This window comes from Cryptomeria japonica, chromosome 2, assembly GCF_030272615.1.
Source record: "Cryptomeria japonica chromosome 2, Sugi_1.0, whole genome shotgun sequence".
Taxonomy (NCBI): domain Eukaryota; kingdom Viridiplantae; phylum Streptophyta; class Pinopsida; order Cupressales; family Cupressaceae; genus Cryptomeria; species Cryptomeria japonica.
In genome coordinates this window covers 315462763-315483211 of record NC_081406.1, presented here as the reverse complement: position 1 = coordinate 315483211, position 20449 = coordinate 315462763, and the positions used below count along the sequence as shown (strand labels likewise).

At 34.4% G+C, this 20449-nt stretch overlaps 1 protein-coding gene across 1 annotated transcript; it reads right to left on the bottom strand.

Annotated features, from left to right (window-relative positions):
* Positions 1 to 1555: 1555 nt before the first annotated feature.
* On the bottom strand, positions 1556 to 2958 carry LOC131070220 (leucine-rich repeat extensin-like protein 4). Its single transcript, XM_058005722.2, has one exon. The coding sequence runs from the start codon at positions 2906 to 2908 to the stop codon at positions 1556 to 1558; it is 1353 nt and encodes a 450-aa protein (XP_057861705.2). The 5' UTR covers positions 2909 to 2958.
* Between the last annotated feature and the right edge of the window lie 17491 nt (positions 2959 to 20449).

The window sequence follows — 20449 nt, the reverse complement described above, 5'->3', positions numbered from 1 at the left end:
TTAGGTTTGACAACATATTGCACTATTAATTGACTTTGGTAGTGTCTAAATCTTTCACTTAGTCATATGATAAGTTGATACAATATTCTACTCTCTTGGCTTGTCATTACCAAAATAGCTCATGTTGCCTTGTGAGGATTTGAACATGGTCGACAGTTCCCTCTAAGTTGGATGTCATTAAAGTTGATCAAAGGTGATGATGATAAAATTTTATAATTTTATTTAATTCATTAATTATTTTTCAATTGTTCGATGCTTTGTTGGAGAAGGGTTTGGATTTTGAGCTATTACTTAGCTCAAATTTAAAACCTACAAATTACAATTTAAAACATCTTATTAAACTATATACAATTAAATCTAAAAATTTAAAACACAACGAAGGTTAGTTTTTCCACTTTTGGTTTAAATTGTGTGTGAAATCTTTTCATCATCAACATTTTAGATCATACTACATGATCCATCATCAGATGAAAGAAAATTACTAAGTCACATTTGAACTTGAATTCAAAACTATGCTTAAAACCAAAAATTGAAAACATTATATCGCATAGACAATTTTGATTTAATTTTAACAAAAAATCAAAATTCAAAAACCAAAAAACTATTTGTAGATAATTCTTGATCCTAGAAGAAATTTTGACTTTAACATATCTATTTTTTGTTATGTCTTATTTGATATCCATTATTCTTTGCCTTCTTTTTTTTCCCAATGTTTATGTTTTGACAAACTAGAAGGTTATAGCATTTAAAACGTTTTAGAAGAATTGAGACCTACTAAACCTAAATAATCTTTTATTCGACCCCTACAAAAAATTAAAAAATTGTTTTGAGATTTTGGCTAAGCAAAGACACATTTTTTTAATCTATTGCTATTTTTTAACTCATTATGATTCTACACTTGTCCATAATAAATATTAGATATGTATTTGTAACTTATTGCTAATATCTAAATTTTTAGATACTATTTTATTTTTCTTACTTTTGAAATATTATATTTGAAATAAATTATTTATTACATATTTAACTATATAATTATTCTAAGAGTATTATTTATTTGTATATGTGCTATTTTATTTGGTAAAGTTATTTTGTGAAAATGATTTATTAATTTATGTAAATAAAAATAATCATGAACATAAATATTTTGTAGAGTTAGTATATAAATTTTTAATAGTTTTCATTAACATACTCAAACATTTACACTATTTGAATGTCTACCTTGAATTCATGTGATTTTGGACCTTTTCAAGATAAATGACCTTTATAAAATATTCATATATAATTTATTGAATTTTTTTTTTCAAACTCCTATAATCTATAGAAATAATTCTTTATTACAACTTCAAGAATGCAATTGCACACATACATTAATAGCTTCCAATTTTTTTACTAATATATTTTTCCATCTAATAATTCTTTCAATACATTTTAACGACTCTAACCAACTAAATCGCAGCTAATACAAGGAGTTAAAAAAAATTAAATGTTCTCCTTTATATGACTTCATTTTAGTTGGCTGAATAGCCTCTTGCCTAAATCTGTCACATTCAGTTCTCTATTGGATCGGAATCATCTTCTGGAGGTGGTGGAAAATAAGTATAATGATGAATGGGAGGATGTGAATAATGCAGGGGTGGAGGATGAGTATAATGATGAACAGGAGGTGATGAGATGGAAGAGCAGGAGATCGCTGAGTTGGTGATGGAAAAGCATTGCACCTAAATGAAGAACAATCAACTGGACGAGAAAGGAATGAAGCACATTGCCTGAAAGAACGTTGTGCAGGCCTACCAGGAATGCAGTTGGACCGGTCATTGAACACGACTCCTCTGGATGGCAGAGCCAAGCAACTGGGTGCCTCCCCTGTGAAGAAGTTGTAGGAATATGTGAAGTTGATCAGGTTGGGCAGTGCACAGATGATCTGAGGAATCAATCCTGAAAGCATGTTGTGTGCAACATTCAGCTGCTCTAAGCTCACCATTCCCCCAATGCTGATTGGCAGAGTACCTACAAACTTGTTGAAACTCACATCAAAAACTGTCACAGATGTCAACAGACCAATCTCAGAAGGCAGGCAGGCTGATAAGTTGTTGTTGAGAACAATGATCTCATTCAGAGTAGCAGCCATGTTGCCAATGCTGGAAGGCAAGCATCCCTTCAGTTGATTGTTGGCCAGAACAACAACAGAAACAGGGGAGCTCCCCAGATTGGATGGAATATCAAACTGAAACCTGTTGTTATTAACAAAGATGGCATCCAGATTCTTGTCAAAGAGCTGAGATGGCAGCTGACCTTCAAAATCATTGAATCTAATGTCCAAGTACTTCAATGAAGGCAACGAGATGAATACATTGGGAAATGGCCCAACAAATCTGTTATTGCTCATATCCAGCTCAAACAGCAGTCTGAGCTTCCTGAAGCTGTGAGGCACAATGCCACAGAACCTATTGGTATTGACATGAAACAAGGCAAGATCTGTGAGCAGACCAAGCTCCTGTGGAAGATAGCCTGCAATGTCTGCATGATTCAGATCAATGCCAGCTACAACTTGAATGCTGCTGTTGTCCAATGCAGGGGCACAGAAAACACCATTGTAGCTGCACACATTTGCTCCAACCCAGTTGCCAGTCACATTGGAAGGATCACTGGAAATAGCAGATTTCCATGCTTGGAGAGCAATGTAAGCATTCCTAAGCCTTGGATTAGGGAATTTCAGACTTGGGTCAACCACAACCCTCTTAGGAAACTCAAAATCTTTTTCTTCCATGGTCATCAGCTGCCTGCATATGTTATTTGAAGCTTCCAATGGCCTTCCCACATCACCCAACACAGTTTCCAGCTGATATAAGAAGAACAAAACACAACCGAAATGCCAAACTGCCACACCAACAATACCCAATTGATGCATTGTGGAGTGAAACCCTCCTGTGATGCCTGGCTGATGGATTGAGGCAGCTTTCTGTAAGATAAATATCATCCACACCTGCATTCTGTTCCCATCAACGAGAACATTATTTATTTCCTGGCTAGCTTGTTCTTTCGCTTCCTTTTAAAGCTTACCTATTAACTTTCTCCAATGGAAGCAACTATCACTAATCCCATTGAAGAGTCATTAACACTGTGTTATGGAAACGATCTGTGTGTCAGTCACAGTTGGTAAGTGGATTTTGTCGTATTTTATTGAAAAGTACAGTACATATCAGTAGAAACACTAAATTTCTTCTCCACCCAAAACAGTGGAGGACTCGCGTGGTGATTGAGAGACTCGTGTCATGCATATGGCAGCATTTAAGGGTGTTTTAAATAGCCGAAAGATATCAATTTTGCATATAATAGTATTTAAAGATAAGTAACAAGTACAAATATAATGCTGTTTAAAAATGTTATCAAATACTTAAAAGACAAATATTTGTGGCTAAGCATAATTGATTCGAATTATGGATTCGGACGACAACACTCAAGTGAGAACCTGCGGTGTTGTGGATGAACAAGATAATACAGAATTGAAGCAAGCCAAAAGTATTGTATTCAATTCGAAAATCCAACATATAGTAGTCCAAGGGATTCCAAGGGTCACCAACAACTCCTTGAGAATCGAAAAACCAACAGTCATATCAGGTTTATTTACATAATAAAATCTAAAACTCTGTAATTTTTCAAAAAACTATATAAAATTTGTCCTAAGTTTAACTAGGCATAACTTTCTGCACAAGACTCGAAATTACGAGTCGTTTAACTCGTTGGAAAGGTCTCCAAGAGTTGTAGGTGGATTTTGCATGTAAATTGCCACTTTCAAGGGCTAAAAATGCCCTGAAGGCCTTCAAAAATGTCATTTACTAACATATAGAAAAACTAAGAAAATATATAATAATATTTTCAAATTTTCTTCTGATCATTACTCCCCCCTTGAAGAGCAATGGGCTCCATTGCATCAATACTCTGAATGAAATGAGGGAAACGGAGCTGAAGCTGCTCCTTGGTAAACCACTTTCCTTGTTGAGTGATATGCCCTACTCGAACCACTTTGTATAGATAAATTTGTTGTTGTTTGAGTGTTTTTACCATGGTGACCACAATCTGATCACATTGGAATGGAGAAGTTGCACCTGGATTCAATTCTGTAGTGGAAATTGTTTCTGCAACATCTAATAGTGGAGGGAAATATGGCTTCAAGAGTTCCTTCTGAATATGTAGCCACACCTTGTCCCCGACTTGAAAATTATGAGGAGTGCGATACTCATCGTGTCTCTCCTTATATTTCTTATTGGTATGCTCCAAGATTTCATCCTTTTTCTTTGCCAAAACCATGGGACTGCCACAGGGTGATGCACTTGGATGAATATGTCCTTTCTCAATCAATTCTTGTATTTGCCTCTTAGTTTCATCATTTCCTAATACTGATTTACGATAGATTGGTTCATTAGGTAATGGAGTTCCTGGTATCAAACCAATAGCGTGTCTTACTTGGTAGTGTGTAGGTACCTCAGTTGGCAACTTAAACAAAGTATCATATTTTATCAAAATTTGGTCCATTGATCTTTTCTATTGTGTTGTGGTGTTTGTGATGTCATTGGAATTATATACAGACTTCCTTTCTTCTTCAGAACGAATCATTAATAATATGAATGTTCTTGTTTTGACAACCAACCTCCTACCTTGCTTAGCACTAATCAAAGAGGTAGTGTATGCAGGGCTTACCTCTGGTATTCGGTATTTCTGCTCACCTAATCTGATTGTCATGCTGTGAGGTTTGGATTCATAGACACCATGGCATTGGTACATATATGGTTGTCCCAACAAAACATCACAAACATCTAAAGGAGCCACATCACAGATTACTTCATCTTGGAAAGGCTTTATAGAGTAGGAAATGCGACACTACTAGTGCACTTGGATATCTCTCCCTCGACTTACCCATCCCATAGAATAGGGTTGCGGATGTATTGTTGTTTTCAGATTCAGTCTTTTCATGGTCTCTGTTGATATTAGGTTCTTTTGACTTCCACTATCAACAATAAAGTGCAGAGCTTTTCCTCTAACCCACATCTGTGAGTGAAACAATCTCTCCTCATCCTTCCGGGATAATATCTTTGTAGTAGCTATCGTTGCATATGAATCAGCCTCAATGACATGTTCATAACTTTCTTTTGGACAAGATTCTACCACCTGAGGTTCTTCCTTGTCCTTATGTGTCTCCATCATTAAACTTTTTATGGTTTTGCAATCTTTTGTGTTGTGAGAGGGACTCTTATGGAATTCACACCACATAGTGTTCTCTTGTGTTTTCTTCATACCCCATGCCTTTTTCATTGGTGAATTGGGAGGAGATTCCTTGGAGCTCTTCCATCTGTTATTTGCGAAGTTATCCCTCCTTCCTTTCTGTTTGAATTTCTCCTCAATTTTTGTAGCAAATTTATATGCACTAGGTAAACTCTCTATGTTCAGGAATTCCATTTCGGTTTGAATATACCTATGGAGTCCACTCTGATATTTTAAAACTCGGTGCTTCTCACAATCTTTGATGCCAAGTTTTGTTGTTAAAGCATGAAACAGATTAGTATATTCTTGAACAATTTGGTCTTTTTTTTTTTCTGTCGAAGCAATTGCTACTGCATATATTTATGTTCATATGTATCTACAAGAAAATATTCTTCCTTTATGTGCTCCATGAATTCTCCCCATGTGGGTTTTTTTTATCAAAGATGAACGTAGTGCCCGTTTCTGCTACCTTGGTTGCTAATTTCACTTCCCAAGAATCTTTCAAATGATTTTCAGCTTTGAGAAGAGTGAAAGTTATTTTCTCTTCATCTGAGAACTGGTTGACAGAGAAATATCTTTCCATTTTTGAAACTCAGTCATCAACGACATCTACATCAATTGTTCCTTGAAAGGTGGGTATATCAAAATTCACTTGCACCTTGAATGGTGTATACCCTATGAATGGTGGGTTTGTAGGTGACCCACGACTTTCTAGCATTTGCTTGAACTGCTCCATCATTTCTTCTCGTTGTTTTGTTAATGCATCTGCAACCAATGCTTTAATGTCTTCATCGGTCTGCAACTTAGCCATATGTGATCGTGTGCGTCTCAAAGGAAGGTAGTTTGAAGGATTCCTTGTTTCCAACCCCAATCTTTGATATGTTTATCGCATGTGATATGACATACAGGAGCGAACTTTCTCTGATACCACTGATCCAAATTATGGATTCGGATGACAACACCTAAGTGAAAACCTGCGGTGTTGTGGATGAACAAGATAATACAAAATTGAAGCAACCAAAAAAGTATTGTATTCAATTCAAAAATCCAACATATAGTAGTCCAAGGGATTCCAAGGGTCACCAGCAACTCCTTGAGAATCGAAAAACCAACAGTCATATCAAGTTTATTTACATAATAAAATCTAAAACTATGTAATTTTTCAAAAAAACTATATAAAATTTGTCCTAACTTTAACTAGGCATAACTTTTTGCACAGGACTCGAAATTACGAGCTGTTTAACTCGTTGGAAAGGTCTCCAAGAGTTGTTGGCGAGATTTTGAAAAAACATGCCTCGCCATGTTCAAGGGCTAAAAATGCCCTGAAGGCCTTCAAAAATGCCATTTACTAACATATAGAAAAACTAAGAAAATATATAATAATATTTTCAAAATTTCTTCTGATCAATAATAGGGGAAAAGACTAGTTGAACGCATGTCAATTCTTGTGATAGAAGTTGTTGATTTAATAGTCCCATACTTGTTGATTTAATGTTCAACTTTTGTACAACATTGCACCAATAGTTGTATAATAAGTACCAATAATTGAGTGAAATATACCATTTTGTTGTGAAAAGTAACCAATCATGTGATGGCACATCAACTGCACAAGTATTGGGGCCCTTTTGCACACCTATTGGTCTCACTTTTTGTTGGGTTGTTTTGAACACCTTTGCAAAAAGCATGTTGATGTGGCATCATATTTGATGATGTGGCCCTGAAACCTTAGTTATAATCGGCTTTGGACTTGCCAAGTAAGCTGCTGTAAAAAAATCAGAGTGATTTGAAATTTCCACAAAAGATTTTGAGAAGCGTGAAGTTAGGGTGCACAACTACTGGGTCCTGTCCCCTATATACACATTATTTATAAAAAATATATTTCAACAAACATATGTTTGATTTATTAGGTTATAAATATATAAATTATAAAAGTATGTCGTATGAGAGAAAACAACAAAATAGATAGTATAAGCGAAGCTAGAATTGATCTTTCTTTTACATTTTTATGTGAACATTTATAATTATATGTATAGATCATTTGATCATCTAAGAGTATAAGTTAGTCTAAAGAATAAGAAAATGTGTTTTGAGATTAAAGTTGTTAAGGAAGTTCTTACGATATATTATGATTGCACAACAATCAAACATGTCGAATATTTAATTCATTCAAAACATTGTAAAGAAGGAGAGGGTTGCAAAGTAACTAGAAAAATCTACAATTCACATGAAGTCTCAAATTAAGTATGTAGCTTCTAAAAACTCTAATATGATAATGAAGACGAGAAACATGTCTTTATTTTTTGTGATTTTTCTCAAATTGAAATTCTCTAAAGTAAATTATTACATGTGTTTATATGTCTTTCTAGACGTATTTGATTAGTTTACTCATCTCACTTTTAGTCAACATTGTCACTATCCTAAGCACTTTAGAAAATATCTAATAAATACATTTAATTTATTACAAGCATAAGGCTAGTGGGTAACAATGATTAGAAGTTGGACATAATCAAGCACACAAGTTAAATAAACAACACTCTTTGCATTCTTTGTCATCCATTAATCTTGTTGAATAATGTTTATAGTGTGGATATGAAAGATGATATGTACTAATTGTAAGCTCATGTATGTAGGTGATCTCACAACACAATTAAAGATGTGATAAATATTTAAATTATAAATATAAGTGTCATTTAAAAGTGTTATCAAATAGTATAGAGATACAAATATTTATAATTATGTGGTTTGTATAATATAAAATAATTTAATATCAAAAATATCTTTCAACAAAAACTTTCTTTCTTTATAGGGCTATAAATATATCATTTATGAAATTGTCATTTAGACAAAACAATAAAATTGAGAAAGTAAAGAAAAGTTAGAATTGATCATCCTCGAGCTAATTACAAGTAGAAGAAACAATAAGTATTATATAATGATAGAAAGACGAGGAGATGGTTTGAACATAGATTTAGAGACTTTTAGGGTAGCATAAAGTCATGCCTAAAGGTTCTTTGTAGGGTCATGTTCCTTTTTGGATATGCATCTACCCTCCTTATTTAAATTCAATTACTATTTAGGGTTTCTTCTTTGGTTTTTCCTTCATTTGGAATGCAGATCTAGTGTATAAAGTTTTTGTTTGCCCTTTGGTTCTTTTGATTCATTTTTTTTTTGTGTGTGTCTTTATTTTATTGTGGTCATTGATATGGTAGCCTATGTGAGACTAGGGGACCTCCAATGACATCATTTAAAGATGCGTTCTGTGGGGAGGAGTCTTCTTCTATAGGTCATGTGAAAGTGCTTCATTTTTTATTGCATGCAACATAAGAAAATGAAAATGATTGATATTTGGGGAATTGGTTAAAACCAAATGGAGGTCTTGAGAAAAGCAATGAGTGTCAAATTTTAGTGATAAAACTTGAAGTCATTGTGGAAGATATGTTATACTTAGCAGAGCATGCACTAATTTGCAAATTCATGGGCATTCAAATCTCCTTGCCTTTCTTGGAGATATAGGTAAGGAAGAATTGGAACTCAAAAGGTAACATGGATATAACTTTGATAGAAAATGGATATTTCTTTGTGGTATTCTCCTATGTAGAAAATCAAAATATGGTTTTTGAAGGAGGCCCTTATTCCCATAATCAAGGGATTATTTATCAAACCTTGACATGTAGGGATTGATCCAATGGATGAGATCCCATCCTAAATGTTGGCAATATTGCATTATAACAGACAATGAAAGATTGTTGGAGGACATTGAGAAGGTTGTTGATGATTATGGATATAACTAATTAAAGATGTTTTACTGTCTTGATATTATTATTTTGTCATTGATGTCAAGAAATTGATTTTCTAATTCAGTATGATGTTGCCATATCTTGAGAAGTATGATATGAAGATTATAGAGATGTCGGTAAAAGACACAGGAAAGAATATGATGAATAAGGGGATGAATAAGGTATTCAATGGGCAACTACTACCGAGTCAGACAATGATGAGATCATGATGTTTTAGATTGTTTTAACATCATACATATGTTGTAAATTGTAAAGGTTAATACTATACTATGTTATCAAGCAAAGAACCTAGTCGGTAAACCCTAAAGAACCTAGTCGGTAAACCCTAAGGTTATCGCTATCGGTTAATGAAGGCGGAATGTCTACCGAGTGGAGTTTAGTATTCACTGAGTTGTTACCGAGTTGTAACCGAGCTATAATAGAATGCATTAAATGTTTACATGTGGTATTTAATGAAGGAAGCTGATGAGCTGGAGCGGATTAAATGATTGGTAAGCCATGGAAGAAGTTTGTTAACGAATTTAAGGCAATGAAAAGTCAGCATGAAGATCTATAGCTCAGATTGAACCACAATACCTTGGCACAAGTTCCAAGACTATTATACAAGTTCCAAGGCAGGGTAAAATGTTTTCAGATTGAAAGATGCATTGAACCTGGACAAGATTGAAGATCTGGTGGCTATGATTGATCATGGGAAATGTGATCAAGGAGATTAAGCGGTTACCTAATTGTTTATAAATAGGAAACTGTTGATAAACAATGTATGCAGGCAAGTGTATGCATAGGGATGCTACATAGTGATTACCGAGCACAGAAGCTTGAAGACCTGTTAGAATAACAGAGTATAGAAGCCTAGCAAATAGACAAGATTAGTTCTATGTCTGGATTGTATTGAACAAATAGGAATCTACTTTAGCATTTTAGATGTGAAGTTGCAGATAGATTTTATTACTGTTATTTTGTGAAAGTGACAGAAAATCTCTTAACCGAGTGGACTTAACAGTCTTATATGTAAACCCTCTAGCAAGGTGACATTCTGATTGAGTGTTTGAAATCCTTTAACAAGGTCACTTCTAACAAAGTGAAGATCCTAACAGATCTGAGGGAAATCCCTTAACCGGGTCACATCTAGCAATGTGTTTGTAATCTTTAACAGGATTTGCTTTTAACCGAGCATACTCTAGAAGAGTATATTTCTTAGTGGGTCCGAAATCCCACAGTGGTTTTTCCCTATTTGGGTTTCCACGTTAAATCTGGTGTTATGAGGTTTACATTGTTCATATGCTTTTGAGTTTGCATGTTTAACAGTTTGGGTTATATTATTGATATATATGTTATCGAGGTTGAATCTGATGTTTTTATGGACGATTAAGTTTGTATGATTCACCCCCCCCCCCCTCTCATCTTGTTGGCTATTGGATCTGTACTTATATTAAGTATCAGAACTATCAATTGGTATCAGAGCTTTGGACTCTGGAAGGAAAGTTTAAAGGCACTTGAGTTAAAGATCCAAAGATGTATAAGAGGGATGCACCGAAGCTGAACAAGTCAAGTTTCTCTACATGGTAGAAAAGGATGAAGCTACATCTATTAGGAGTTGGAGAATATGTTGTATACTATCTGGAGAATGATTTTGTTACACCAAGCACCTATCCATTGACTATGGAAGAGATAAAGGTGAAGCAAGAACATATTCAAGCAATGATTGAAATAACATCTGCATTGACCGATTCAAAGTTTAATGATCTAGAAGGCTGCAATGATGCAAAGGCACTGTGGGATAAGCTCATATCAGTATATGGAGGAGATGAACATGTTCAAAGAGCAAAAGTAGATAGTTTGAGAGGACAACTTGAATCTATGAGGATGAATGAAGGTGAGAACATAACTCAGTACAGTACAAGACTAAAAGATATTGTCAATCAAATCAAAGGAGCAGGTGGAACTATTTAAGAAAAGGATATAACAAGTAAGTTGTTCAGAACCCTTCTACCAGCTTATGCAATCTGAGTCTCTGCAATCAATGAATTGAGGTCTGTACCTAATATGCCAGTTTCTTTGGATGCTACTATTGGTAAGCTACATGCATTTGAGTTAAGTAATTTTGATAACAGTGGATCTTCGGTAAATAAAGTTGAATTTGCATTTAGTTCTTTTCATCTTGATGAATCTAATGATTACAATGAAAGAAAATATAAGTACTCTGAAGGAGATCATAGTGGAGCAAGTGAAAGATTTCAGAAGAACATGGAAGAAGTACACAAACTGTATGAAGAAATTAGAAAGCAAGAAGAGTTTGAAGCACTATTAACCAAACGGTTACCGAGAGGCAAAGGTAAGTATAAAGGAAAACTACCTTTGAAATGTTTCAATTGTGATAAGATAGGACATATGGCTTCTAACTATCCTGACAAAGATTTTACTGAAAAGAGAGATTACTGAGATAACAGACAGAAAAATAATCATTACAGAGGACACCGAGACTTCAGAAGAAGAGATAGAAAGACATGCTTAATAGCTGATGAGGAATCTAACAATGATAAATCAGATGAGACTGGTACAAGTGAAGTAGTTTATGTGGCTATCAAGGATGGCTCAGATGAAGAAAGGTATGAAGAAAAGCCCTAATATCTCACATAAACACTAATGATTCTTGGATTATAGATAGTGGATGCTCACATCATATGACAGGAGATAAACACAAGTTTGTTATATTAGAAGATTATGATGGAGGCTATGTTAGATTTGGTAATGATGCACCATGTTTGGTAAAAGGTAAAGGATCTATAACACTTCTTGATAATGCAAGATGCAATGATGTCTATTGGGTTGAAGGTTTGAAATACAATTTGTTGAGTGTAGCACAGCTAAACAACACAGGTTACCGAATAGAATTTCAGAAAGGAATTGTCAAAGTTCATGAGAAGAGTGGAAAGTTAGTTGCTACCAGGACACAAACAAAAGGTAATACATTTCACCTTGACTCAACTCGGAATAAGTGTTTGCATGCAAAGTTAGATGATACCTGGTTATGGCATAAAATGTTTTGTCATGTCAATTTTGATAATCTGATCAAAATAAGTAAGAAGCACAGAGTAAGAGGTCTACCGAGTCTTGACAAACCTGAGAATGATATGTGTCGAGGATGCTAGATGGGTAAGATGACAAGATCAAGCTTTACAAGTAAGTCCTACACTTCTAAGGGAATTTTAGATCTAGTGCACATTGATCTTTGTGGTCCTATGAAAGTTCAAAGTTATTATGGTGATAAGTATTTCATATTATTTGTGGATGACTATTCAAGGATGATGTCAGTAATGTTTTTAAAGGAAAAATCAGAAGCTTTTCAAATGTTTAAATGGTACAAGGCAAGAGTTGAAAATGAAACAGAAAGACAACTGAAATGTCTTAGATCAGATAGAGGAGGAGAGTTCACATCTGATGAGTTCAACTTATTTTGCAATGATCATGGTATTAAAAGACAAGTCTCTGCATCGAGAACTCCACAACAGAATGGAATAGCTGAAAGAAGAAACAGATCTATTGTGGATTGTGCTAGAACACTGATGATTGAAAAGAAGGTGCCACAAACATTTTGGAGAGAAGCAATAAGCACAGTTGTTTACACCTTGAACCGAGTTCAATTGAAGAAAGGTACTTTGAAGACACCATATGAAATCTGGTATGATAAGAAACCTAATGTTAGTTATTTTAAAATATTTGGAAGTAGATGCTATGTTCATAAAGATGATAGAAATGACAAGTTTGATCAGAAAAGTGAAGAAGGAACATTTCTAGGTTATTCTTCCAGAAGCAAAGCATTTAAATGTCTTATCAAATCATCTAACAAAATAGTAGAAAGTGCAAATGTGAAAATTGATGAATTTGCAGAAAGAAATGATTAAGGAAATTCCAAGGAACCAGAAGACTGTGATGAATTTGTCTATGTTCAACCGAGAAGTCCTACCGAGAAGACCATTGAAGAAAATGAAGAGAATATCCAGTTACGGAGTGATGAAGAAGATCATACAGAGCCTACCGAGCCTGTATTAGCCAAGTATGTCAGAAGACATCATGCACCAAGTCAGATTATAGGAGATAAGGATGATCCAGTGATGACAAGGAACAAACTGAGACATAACACATGCTTGACATCTAAATTTGAACCGAGAATAGTAAAAGAGGCATTTAACAGTGAAGATTGGGTAAATGCTATGACAAAAGAGATTGATCAAATCAAGAAGAATGACACATGGACACTAATCCCAAGACCGAAGGACAAAAATGTAATCAGTGTAAAGTGGATTTTCAGAAACAAGCTAAATGAAAAAGGTGAAGTCATTCGAAACAATGCAAGACTAGTTTGCAAAGGTTATACTCAAGAAGAAGGAATTGATTATGGTGAAACATTGTTGGCCTATGCTGCTTTCAAGAACTTCAAGGTATATCAAATGGATGTCAAATCTGCATTTCTGAATGGAATATTAGAAGAAGTTTTCATTGAACAACCTGAAGGATTTGTTGAAGACAATAATAAAGATCAGGTATGTAAATTGAACAAAGCTTTATATGGTTTGAAACAAGCACCAAGAGCATGGTATGAAAGATTGCACTCTTATTTGATTAAGATTGGTTTTATAAGGACAAGTGAGAACAACAACATGTACATGAAGAATGATGAAAATGGAATACTGATCTCAACCATATTTGTTGATGATATTATATTTTGTGGAAATGACTCTTTATGCAAGAACTTTGGAAATGAAATGAGCAAAGAATTTGAGATGTCATTAATCGGTGAGATAAAGTATTTTATAGGTTTACAGATAATGCAAATGAAAAATGAGATTTTCATTACTCAATCCAAGTACATAAAGGAAATCTTGAAGAAATTTGGAATGGATGATTCAAAACCAGTAAGTACTCCTATGACTACCAACTGTAAATTATCTAAGAAGGATGAATCTGCATTTGTTGATGAGACACTCTACCGATCCATGATTGGAAAACTACAATATGTTGTTCACAGCGGACCAAACATAGCACATGCAGTAGGTATAGTTGTAAGATTCTCTGTAGATCCTAAGGAAACACACATGACAGAATCAAAATAATTTTTAGATACTTGAAAGGCACAGAAGATTATGGCTTAGTATATCAGAAAGGAAATGATTTTGATTTAAAAGTTTATACTGATGCTGATTGGGCAGGCAACATTGATGACAGGAAAAACACAAGTGGAGGAGCTTTCTTTTTAGGAGAAAGACTAGTGAGTTGGCTTAGCAAGAAACAAGGATGTGTTTCACAGTCAACAACAGAAGCTGAATACGTTGCTACAGCATTGAATTGTACAAACATTGCATGGATCAAACAACTGTTGGAAGGTATAAATGAGAAAGTTACCGAGCCAGTAACTATATTCTGTGACAATACTAGTGCCATTAATATTTCAAAGAATCTTGTTATGCACTCTAAGACAAAGCACATATCTATGAAATATCATTATCTTAGAGAAGAAGCTCAAGAGAAGAAAGTGGTGTTGGAGTATGTTAGCACAAAGGAGCAAATAGAAGATATCTTCACCAAGCCACTACTAAAGGACACTTTTGAATATCTCAGAAGTAAGTTAGGGGTCCTACCCCTATCTTCTACTCACTGACCGAGTTCAGTGAAAGCATCAATCCGATGACTAATGAATATCTTCTGGGAGTTGATGTTGAGTTATACACTTTAGGATGTTTTCTAAAAGTGTACTGGAATTAATATAGCAAATATTACAGGGAACAAGAATTGAAGACAAATGCTTTGACCGAGACTCAGTTGATACACAACAGCAGGAAATCACTTCTTATAGAAAGAAATTATGTTTTAGTTCTTTACTTTTTGGCATTGTTGTCAAAGGGGGAGAAGACCTACAAAAGGGGAGAAGACTACTATAAAGGAGAGACAATTGAGAGAAGACCTATTAGGGGAGAAGACTAAGCGCAAACTGAGCAGACTACAAATTGGGAAGTAGACTGAAGAAATGAGGAGAAGTCTAATATATGGGGGAGAGCATTTCAGCATTTCAGAATCACAACAATCCGAATCTATTAAGGTCAAATCAATTAGTTTTGCCATCAATGCCAAAGGGGGAGATCGTTGGCAATATTGCATTATAACAGACAATGAAAGATTGTTGGAGGACATTGAGAAGGTTGTTGATGATTATGGATATAACTAATTAAAGATGTTTTATTGTCTTGATATTATTATTTTGTCATTGATGTCAAGAAATTGATTTTCTAATTCAGTATGATGTTGCCATATCTTGAGAAGTTTGATATGAAGATTATAAAGATGTTGGTAAAAGACACAGGAAAGAATATGATGAATAAGGGGATGAATAAGGTATTCAATGGGCAACTACTACCGAGTCAGACAATGATGAGATCATGATGTTTTAGATTGTTTTAACATCATACATATGTTGTAAATTGTAAAGGTTAATACTATACTATGTTATCAAGCAAAGAACCTAGTCGGTAAACCCTAAGGTTATCGCTATCGGTTAATGAAGGCGGAATGTCTACCGAGTGGAGTTTAGTATTCATTGAGTTGTTACCAAGTTGTAACCGAGCTATAATAGAATGCATTAAATGTTTACATGTGGTATTTAATGAAGGAAGCTGATGAGCTGGAGTAGATTAAATGATTGGTAAGTCGTGGAAGAAGTTTGTTAATGAATCTAAGGCAATGAAAAGTCGACATGAAGATCTACAGCTCAGATTGAACCACAATACCCTGGCACAAGTTCCAAGACTATTATGCAAGTTCCAAGGAGGGGTAAAACGTTTTCAGATCAAAAGATGCATTGAACCTGGACAAGATTGAAGATCTGATGGCTATGATTGATCATGGGAAATGTGATCATGGAGATTAAGCAGTTACCTAATTGTTTATAAATAGGAAACTGTTGATAAACAATGTATGCGAGCAAGTGTATGCACAAGGATGCTACATAGTGATTATTTCTATATCTAGATTGTATTGAACAAATAGGAATCTACTTTAGCATTTTAGATGTGAAGTTGCAGATAGATTTTATTACTATTATTTTGTGAAAGTGATAGAAAATCTCTTAACCGAGTGGACTTAACAGTCTTATATGTAAACCCTCTAGCAAGGTGACATTCTGATTGAGTGTTTGAAATCCTTTAACAAGGTCACTTCTAAAAAATTGAAGATCCTAACAGATCTGAAGGAAATCCCTTAACCGGGTCACATCTAGCAATGTGTTTGTAATCTTTAATAGGATTTGGTTTTAACCGAGCATACTCTAGAAGAGTATATTTCTTAGTGGGTCCGAAATCCCACAGTAGTTTTTCCCTATTTGGGTTTCCACGTTAAATCTGGTGTTATGAGGTTTATATTGTTCATATGCTTTTGAGTTTGCATGTTTAACAATTTTGGTTATATTATTGATATATATGTTACCGAGGTTGAATCTGATGTTTTTATGGATGATTAAGTTTGTATGATTCACCCCCCCCTCTCATCTTGTTGGCTATTGGATCTATACTTATATTAAGTATCAGAACTATCACTAAATTCCTATTTGAATTTTCCTTCGTTTCCTTCCAATAGAGTTTTATAGACATGATATGATGCAAGATAATCTAGTGTATAAAAGCAATCTTGCATCACCTAGAAATAATGTTTAAATTTTCAATAAAGGGTATTTCAGTAGGGTTACTTTTTTTGGTATGGTTACTATTTTATTAAGTTTGCATTTGTGCATGAATGAACTTGAAAACTAACCCTGAGAAACAATATGGGTAAATATAATGACTAGAGAAAGAATCATCTCAATATCATGTATTGTTTGGGAGATATTAATGTTTGAAGGTTAAAAATCTTATAAAAAAATATTCAACATGAATTTTGGACCTTTAAATGATCAAATGGGACCTTGATGAAAGTCTAATCAATTCTTGGTCTAGGGAAATCATGGTATAAATCTCTTTGAGATATTTAGTTAAAAAAAAGGGTACTCAATCAGGTTCCCAAATCAAAAGATATAAACTCTAGAAGCTATGCTACTTTAGGAAGAAAAACAAAAATTCTCAAAATACTCCAACGAACACTAAAAACCATTTTGGGCACATTCTCATCATATTTCAATATAGGGATAAAGGATATAAAAGTGGACAACCTAAAAAATGGGGAGTTACACTTTCCAAAACATTTTAGGGAGGTTAAAATTCCCAAAATAAAGAAGATAAACAGGGGTTATAGAGGACAATTCTAGTAGTGAAGATTGTGACTTCGACTTGATAATTATTGTAATGAGAAAGACCATGTAGATATAACATGTTATTTTCTTAATGTTGTAATTTCAATTTGTTGAGATAATAGAAAGAAAGTGTTTCCTTTCTTATTTTTTCCTTTCATTTCTCTATTGTTGTTGTGTGTTTGGGTTTGTAAGGGGAGTACCCTTCATCAAGTGGTATCAGAGAATAACTTCTTGAGTGTGTAAACAAATCACTGAATGTGAGACAGTTTGCACCAGGACTGTGGTTGTGGGTTTGTGAGAAAAGAGTAAAATGCTTCCACAAAGGAACTACAGTGGAAGAAATGCTCATGTGACAGAAGAGGGTTTTAGAGCCCTCTAGAGACAAGTTTAGGCACTGCAATAGGAGTTGCGAAGAGGAGTTAATATTAGGTAAAGAGATGAAAGTGAGCATAAATTTGAAGAAGATTGTTTCGAAGAGGAACAAGAAGTAGTCAGAGATCCTGATGAGGCTAGGTCCTTGAGGTTCATTTGAAAGATTAGAAAAAGGCAAAAAAATGACGTTTCCACATTTTTTAGCAATCTTAATCCAAAGAGTTGATTGATTAGATCAATGAAATGGAAGAATATTTTGAGTATGAAGAAGTGGGTGATCTTGAAAGAATCAAGTTTGCAAAGACTAAGATAAAGTCATACAAGTATTTAATGGAAAGAAGTTCAGTTAGAGAGAAATAGAAGAGGTAAAGAGAAATTAACATGATGGGATGAGATGGTGGACAAATTAAAGAGACAATTCATTCCTATTGACAATGAGCTTGATTTATTGAAAAATATGCAAGGGTTGAAGCAAGTGGAAAAATCCTGTCAAAGAATATATAGAAGAGTTCTATCAAATCCTAATTAGAACATGCCATTATGAGGCCAACAAGGAGAAATTTGTCCATAACATAAATGGGTTGAAGTTGAGTATTGAAGAAGAGTTGCACTTGGTAATAATGTCCACCATTGAAGTTGCATATCAATTTTCTTTGAAGGTAGAAGAGAAGCTAAATAGAAGATTGTAAAATAGGCAAAATTGAAGAGGTCGTGGTGGAAAGACTGATGGATGGCCTTATTGAGGTTGAAATGAAGATCAAAAAAAGAAGGAATAATATATTGGTAGTTAGAATTAGACGCAAAATAATTCATATCCTCTTCATGATCACAATAATGAATATAAAAGAGGAAGAGGAAGAGGACAAGGACTAGGAATAGGAGGTTTTCTTAGAACATGTTTCCAGTATGAAGAAGGACATGAAGCCTATGAGGGTCGTTAAAATCAAGGGAGGACAAAGAGAAGATTTGAGGGTAATGAACGAGTTTCCCATGTACATGAATGTGTTGAGTCTTCCCATTCTGAAGATGTTGAGAGAGGACAGGTTCTTGTTGCAAGAAGAGCTTTCTGGAATGTTGAGAAAGAACTAGCCCAAAGGAAGAATTTGTTTTGCACAAGATGTAAGTATAATGGTAACATTTGCAATGTTATTATAGATAGTGGTAGTACTAATAACCTTGTTTCAGAGAAAATGGTTAGTAACTTGAAGTTAGAAAGAAGAAGGCACCTAAATCCCTATCAAATTGCTTGGTTATAGAAAGACCACTTTGATCAATGATAATGTCTGGTAAATTTCAGGATTGGAAACTATCATGATGAGATATAATGTAATACCTATGGTTATTTGTCATATGGTTCTACAAAGACCATGATAATTCAGTCGCCATGTAGTACATGATGGGTATGCAAATACCTATTCTTTGACAAAGGATGAAGTTTGACACAAGCTAAATCCATTGAAGGAGACAGAGGAAAAGGTATAGAGTAATACAAGAATATGTTTAGTTGATGGAATAAAATTTCTAGATGACATGAAGCATGATCATCTATGATTTTCTTTAATTCCTAAAGCTAACAAAGAATCTAAGCAGAATATATATGTGTGGAAGTTGCAGATTTGTTGGATGTGTTTCAAGATACAGTATCTAATAATGTTCCTGACACCTTACCACCAGTGAGAAAGATTAGTCATCAAATGGACCTGATATGTAGAGCTAGTATTCTAAATAAGACAACCCATAGAATGACTCCATCTGATAATGAAGAGTTGAATAGACAAGTGCAAGAGTTGCTACAGAAAGGGTAGATTTGAGAGAGTTTGAGTCAATGTGCGATATCTACAATACTAGCACTAAAGAAAAATGGAGAATGGAGGATGTTTATAGAGTCCTAAGCTACCAATAAGATAACTATCAAGTATAGATTTTCCTTTCCAAGGATGTATGGAATTAGGGATCGTTTGAGTATATTTGAGTACTTCACAAAGATAGATCTAAAGAGTGGACATCACCAAATCTAGATTAGAGAAGGAGATGAATAGAAAATAGCCTTTAAAAATAATTTAATTTTATTATTGTATATTGAACACTCCTCATGGAGCTAGATGTAATCTATTATTGATTATGGATTGAATTACATGTGTTGGTGTTGGTATCAAACATGATCGATTATGCTATCTTCTTTATGCTCATTGTGTTAGTCTTAGATTTGTTCATAGGAACGCTTTGTTTGGTGCTTAAAATGAATCTATATGGTGTCATGTGGAGTCTTGATGGTATCCTAGTTCCCTATCTTTATTTTCTTTTGAATTGATTTTTTTAGAATTCGGGAATAATTTGAGTGTATTGAAGACACTTTTGCATATCTGTCTCCACATCTTTTTGTCAATTTCTCTTGATTTTGGTGTTGACCATGTATTTTGTCTTCACCAATGTGTGTGGGGTGTCTAGGGGACCAAAATATCCAATCAAGAAGCTCATTGGTCTGGATGAATGCACATGCTAGAGGATGATAACACGGGTTACCAATCATGAAGGATGATAATGTAAAATTTGGACATATGCATGAGAAGAGGACACTTGCACGAGTGAAGGATTAAGGCACAATGTTCTAGTGTCCTTCAGATGCTCAAGTGTCCTAACAAAAAATTTTGGACTTTTGTTGGCACCTATTGTTATGCCCTGCATACCTAACCCCTATTAGTTTCCTTGTGTTGAAAATATGGGTTCCCTTTTTGCTTTATGTTGC

What these genes read in the sequence shown, in the direction of transcription:
- LOC131070220 (XM_058005722.2), bottom strand. Translation starts at nt 2,908, where the DNA reads ATGCATCAATTGGGTATTGTTGGTGTGGCAGTTTGGCATTTCGGTTGT.